General features: G+C 39.4%; 1 protein-coding gene across 1 annotated transcript in view; it reads left to right on the top strand.

Annotated features, from left to right (window-relative positions):
- Positions 1-3,637: 3,637 nt before the first annotated feature.
- MCM10 (minichromosome maintenance 10 replication initiation factor) overlaps positions 3,638-6,307 on the top strand; it is a 31,375-nt gene continuing 28,705 nt past the window's right edge. Inside the window, exons 1-2 of the mRNA XM_039357556.1 lie at positions 3,638-3,769; positions 4,996-5,045. Coding sequence (XP_039213490.1) covers positions 5,039-5,045 — 7 coding nt within the window. The 5' untranslated portion in view covers positions 3,638-3,769; positions 4,996-5,038. The remainder of the gene's footprint in view (positions 3,770-4,995; positions 5,046-6,307) is intronic.

Below are 6,307 nucleotides of genomic sequence, written 5' to 3' on the forward strand. Positions count from 1 at the left end.
TGCATATTTCTATTTATTCCATATTTTAAAAGGGTGCAGAACATTTTGAGGTTGAACCCTTTCTGTAGCTGTTTTGATCAGAATGATTCGTTTTATAGTCAGACCGCATCCACTAAACCAGGGGTAGGCAACCTCGGCACTTTTATGATTCATGGACTTCAACTCCCAGAATTCCTGAGTCAGCATAGCTGACTCAGGAATTCTGGGAGTTGAAGTCCATGAGTCATAAAAGAGCCAAGGTTGCCTACCCCTGCACTAAACTCATGGTGAAATGAGAGCAGGACTTTAAAGGATGTAAACTTCTCACCTTCAGTTTTTTTGTGTGTGTGTGTGTGTGTGTGTGGCTCTCTGTGTGGTACACAGATGGATGAAAGAGTCAGGTACGTTTAATCACAAGAAATATATGATGAAGGCCATTAACAAACAGGTAAAACAAAAGTGTTTATCGCAAATTGAGAAAAGATTCACACTTGGATGTATATAATTGTCGAAAACTATTGTTGTTAACGTGGCATAGCTGTAAATGAAAAAAAAAAGCAAGAGCAATAATCCATGCTGATTTTTTTATTTGTGCTTTTGATTCCTGTTTAGTGATTATTTCAACATGCATCAAACAAAACAAATTATTTGACTGATTAAATAGTGCGGGAGTCACTAGTGGAATAATTTAATACATGTTTTAAATGTTTATGTTCAAGCTTCATTTGTACCACTTATTGTTCCACAAGTACCTTACTAATGTAAAGTTTACAACAAAGCTAGGCAACCATTGAAGAAAAATATATGTGTATGTCGCTGACCTTAGTTTTTACAGTGGGTGAGCGGCCTTGTTTTAGCTAAATGAAGATTGAGTTGATTAACTGCCCAATAATACTTTGTTGCCTTCTTTTGATCCCTATGTTTGAAATTTCTTTTTAAAGAATCATCTGGATGTTATACTTGAAAAAAATAAAAGACTTAATGGCACAAGTGATAAAACGAATTGTATTAATGAAAGAAAAAAATAAAGCCATATTCTGAAATATTTTGTTTTAAAGTTTACTGAAGAACCTAGGAGACTTGAATAACTTCTTAAAACAGTATTTTCAAGTGTTTTCTTTGGGTGCAATGGACAAGATCTTTTAAACACTTAAGAAATTTCTTAATCTGATCTCTTGTCTCAGAAAGCTCCTGTTTATTTATCTATCATGCTGGCCCAATAACCATATCAGATAGGTGGAAAGGATTAAAACTTTTATTTGCAAATAAAAGGTTGTCCGGAAGCAACTTACAAAATGGGCACACCCTGGCTTGGAGAGAACTCCTTTTTACATAATTTTGAACAGCATGCATCACTACGAACCAACCATAAAAGTAGACGTTATTGGAAACAACAACATTGTGCCTACAATTCTTCAATAGTCATAGTAACATAGTTCAAGATTCAACTGAACTTGAATCTAAATCAGGGGTCTTCAAACTTGGCCCTTTTATGACTTGTGGACTTCAACTCCCAGAATTCCTCAGCCAGTGTGCTGAAGCGTTTATTTTATTATTATTCCTAAACAACTTGGTAGCGGGAAAATTATATCTTAATGAGCAAGCATTCCTAAATGTAAATGGTTTGGTTTTACCTGTTTTTATCATCTCTACTTAGCAAGTAGTCAACCAGCAGTCAAGACCCTCCTGATGATTGCAGAGCACCATTGCTATTGCTATGTGCTATACGGATTTAAACGGTTCACAACAAGGGTCTTCAAACTTGGCAACTTTAAGACTTGTGAACCTCAACTCCCAGAATTCCTCAGCCAGCCCTGAAGTCCACAAGTCTTAAAGTTGCCAAGTTTGAAGACCCCTGGTTTAAAATATTTGGATAATAGAAAAATGGATTAAAATGGACTGTTGAAAGAAAAATCTTTATCAGGGTCCAGTCCAAGCCGGGAATAAACAAAATAGAGACTGCTTAGGAAAGAAGGTTCAGTTTATTTAGTTGCCAGAAACTCCAGTGACACAGCATGTGTCTCTGGAGTGGCTGACAAAATGGAGCTGGGAGTGGTGGGATTTTATACCTTCTTGGGCTTTTGTGTTTGGAGTTGTTCCTGTTCCTGTTCCTGTGGCATTGTATTTGAGCAGGGGTCTTCAAACTTGGCCCATTTATGACTTGTGGACTTCAACTCCCAGAATTCCTCAGCCAAGTAAGCTGGCTGAGGAATTCTGGGAGTTGAAGTCCACAAGTTATAAAAGGACCAAGTTTGAAGACCCCTGTATTTGAGGCTCATCTTGTTCCTATGCAATGAACTTTGACTTGGGGTTCAGTGTGTCCTTTTGGTATTCTAATGGTGGTGGGTTAATCCTCCTAAAGGTCATGTTCCTTGGAGTCTTTGTTTTTCTAATCCCATCAGCTCAAACCTTCTCTGGGGCTGTGGCTGAAGGCATTTTGCTTATGGATAGGTGGCCCAGTCTTTCCGAATAGGATTATCAAATCTGCATTTCTACAGAGTTGGCCTGCTTAGTTTCTGTTTGGGGCTATTAAGAAAAACTGGGCCTGCTTTTCTGCCTTTAAAATCCTTTGGGAAATATAATATTCTGCCTTTTTAATATTCCCCAAAATATTTCCTTCTCGGGGTGGGGGGCTAACTTCCCACAAGACTGTCTCATCAGATTCAGACTCATACAAGAAAAAAAAGCTATCAGTAGGAAGAATAATAGGAAGCCCCCAGTCTGCCAGAGAATTTGCAGCCACATCGCAAGGAAAGATGGGTTTCCTCCAGAAATGCAAACCAACGACGCTCCGGAAAAAATGGCAACAACAATCCAATGAAGCAGGTTGGGCTGAGAGAAGGGAACTTCCTCAAATATATCCTGTGAGCTTCCATAGTTTTGATCCAGATATGTTCAATGCCTTCATTGTTATATTATCTTGGTTTGGTTCTTAATTGCAAAGAAATTTTATTTATTAGATTTGTTTGCCGCCCATCTTGCTTTGAGGCTTCATTGGGCAGCTTACATTGAAAGTCAATAAAACTTTAAAATACTAAACGCCTATTTATATACAGCTTTGCCATCTTTATTCTGTCTTAACTCAGCCTGGAGATATGCAGAATTAATTGCTTCTTCAGCAACAACCTGTCTTCTTATAATAGTGCAGACTTAACTGTGTCACCAATAAAACTATTTTCCTTAATTTAAGAAGCGTGACTTTTGCACAAAAGTTCATATACATACACTAAGAATACTGTAAATGCATTTTAAATCTTTATTGGAGAAGGATGCATCAGCTACATTCACACAACATGCTTAACCTGCATCTTGCATTAACCCAATTAACTCGGGTGAACTGAGCTACTGGCAGGGGTGGGGAAATAGAGTTACCAGAGGTCAAGCATGTGTGGATGCAATTTCCAAGCCTTCACGTGTCTGAACCAAGCCTCTGCCCTGCTAGTTGCACTTGGGAACTACAAAATTAATGAATCCTGCTTTAAAACCTTTACATTTTAGCAACTGCGCATGCGGGTTACAAGAGCGACTCTAATTTTCTTATCTCTTTGGCCCAATGGGCCTCAGCGAGCCAATCGCAGCCCGTTACGCATGCGTAGTTGTGAATGTCGGCGCCGCTTCGGGCAAGCTCTTTTTACTCCTCCAATGGAGTTCCATAGAGATACTATCAAACAAGTCTTTGGTTCAGTGCCCGGAACTGCGTGCAGACGCGTCGGGGGCGGGTCGGAATTGAAACTTTTGGCGGGTTTTCAGCGGTCTTTCTTCTTGGACGGAAGGAAAAGCTGCAATTCAGGTAAGAAAGTTGCAATTTCGCCAAAACAGCGAGAAACAGGCTGCAAAAAAGGAATTTCAGCCAATGCATTGGTCAAAGAGAGGTTGGAGGGCTCGGATGGGGGTTCCCAGTCCAAAGGAGGGGAGACAAAGCAAAGACCATCCGGGCAAATTCTAGGCAGCTGATCCGGCTTGACCCGGAAAGTGGAGTTGCAATTGTAAAGTATGCTTTTTGCAAACTTCCCTTAGAAGAGGGTGCATTTTCAGGCTTTGCCCTGGCCTAAACAAACTGGGAAGAGAGCAAAACTCAATTGAATTTCTGTCCCTGGAGTGGGAGTAAGTGCTCTGATTGTGCAAAGAATGGAAAAAATGGTAAATATTTTTTTTAAAATCCCATTATTGGGATTTATTTTCAAGCAAGGTTGGCGTTTTGGAACCATAGGGTGGATCAAGATGTTATTTTGACTTATTTATACAATGTTTCTCAACCTCAGCAACATTAAGATGGGGGGGGGACTTCAACTCCCAGAATTCCCCAACCAGCACAACTGGCTGGGGAATTATGGGAGTTGAAGTCCCCTCCCCAATCTTAAGGTTACTGAGGTTGAGAACTATTGAGTTAGTATGTTGTGTGAACCCAACTATTTGGGCTTGATTAAAGGAACCACATGAGCTTCTTTGAGATGATGGCTGGTTTTAAACAATGACCAGGATCATGAGATAAAATGAAAATTGAGAATAAATTCCAGCTTGCCCCCATGTTGCCAAGGAATTTTGGAAGAGTTTATTTCTTGTGCAACCAGGATTTCTGCATTTTCCCTTCACTCTTCTCATTCTCTCTGCATTTATGTATGCATCAAGAATTTATTTATTAAATTTATAAGCCACCTATCTCACTATCTGAAGTGACTCTGGACAGCTTACAGTAGTATATAAAAGCATAAATATAAAAACAATGTGTGTCTTGTCAATTGCATGAGGTTTCTGTGCCCCATTTGGCCTGGCCTGAAATCCTTCAAGATCATATCATCAAAAAACTCAGTAGCAATTTTAAGTGCCGTGAGTTATTTATGTATTGCACTTTAAAGTAAAGATTTCATTTTAAAAATAAAATGATCCCAGCTGTTTGGACTTAAACTCCTCCTCCAGCATCTCTCCCACTTCAATACATCCAGACAAGAGTTTTATACATGGTTATATGTAAGTAAAAAGTTATTTTTATTAGTGTTTCCTCTTCTATGTTCCCAGAAAATAAGAATTCTTCTAAGTCTTTCCTGGTCTTTCTGAAAGAATGGATGGTGAGTACAGAAATTTGGATGGTGGTTTTGAAATTTATTATATCCCATTCAGCATTGTACAGGATTCTGCAGGATGAGGAGGGTCTAAGTTATCCATTGTACCTGAAATTGCTCATAATTTATCAATTTACAAGAGTACAGGTTTTAGCTACATACTTTTTATTACCCTTGAAAAGTCTCCTGAGTTTCGATGTGAGCACTGAGGACGTTACCTAGTTTGGTAATGAAACGTCTGCAAGAAAACCATCAAGCTCAGAAAGCACTAAGGACTTCAGATGTGTGTTTTCCTGAAGCCATAGGCCTACTGTGAAAACCGAGGAAATAATGCTGCTCATATTTATTTATTCATTCATATTGTCCCAGCCCTGTCTATCTTGAAGTGTAGCTTTCAGCCAAGTATATATAGATGCATGCATACAGATAGTCCTCCACTTACTACCGCAATTGAGCACAAAATTTCTGTTGCTAAATGAGACACTTATTAGGTGAGTTTTGTCCTTTCTTGCCACAGTTGTTAAGTAAATCACTGCGGTTTTCAAGTTAGTAACATGGTTGTTAAGTGAATCCGGCTTCCCCCGCTGACTTTGCTTGTCAGAAGGTCGCAAAAGGGGATCACGTGACCCCAGGACACTGCAACCGTCATAAATATGAATCAAGTTGCCAAGAGTTTTGATCACGTGAACCCAGGGATGCTGCAATGGTCGTAAGTGTGAAAAACGATCATGTCCCTTTTTTCAGTGCCGTTGTAACTTCAAACAGTCACTAAACAAAACGGTTGTAAGTCTAGGATTGCCTGTAGCGATTTACAATTGACTTATATGTGTGGATATATTTACTACAGGAAGTTAATCGTTCCAGGACAGCTTTAAATTGAATTGTCACTGATCAGTTGATAAACTGAGCAAATTGGCACTGCTTTTGAACAGGAAAACAGAAAACTTTCTTTTCTCTCAGGGATGTAATTAAATATTGAACTATATTTGTATTTCACTTGGTTTTAATAGTTGGAGGCGGAAGTGTTTGTAAGGCTGCTGTCAAGCTAGGAAGATTGCTTGCGTTAGGACTGCCATGCTACTTCTAGCTTGCCTACAGTTGTGAGGGGGGAGAGAAAGGTTTGGAATGCCCAGGTGGATTCTATCCAGATGGGAACCAAGGTCAACAAAGAGATGTTGTGGTGGAGAGAGACGTTCTTCTTATAACAACTGCCTGAGGGTTAACTGACAATGTGACCTGAACTGTCAGACAGAAGAGGGAAAGTTTTA

Source organism: Crotalus tigris, unplaced genomic scaffold, assembly GCF_016545835.1.
Source record: "Crotalus tigris isolate CLP2741 ecotype Arizona unplaced genomic scaffold, ASM1654583v1 scf7180000018925.3142382, whole genome shotgun sequence".
NCBI classification, from domain to species: Eukaryota; Metazoa; Chordata; class Lepidosauria; order Squamata; family Viperidae; genus Crotalus; species Crotalus tigris.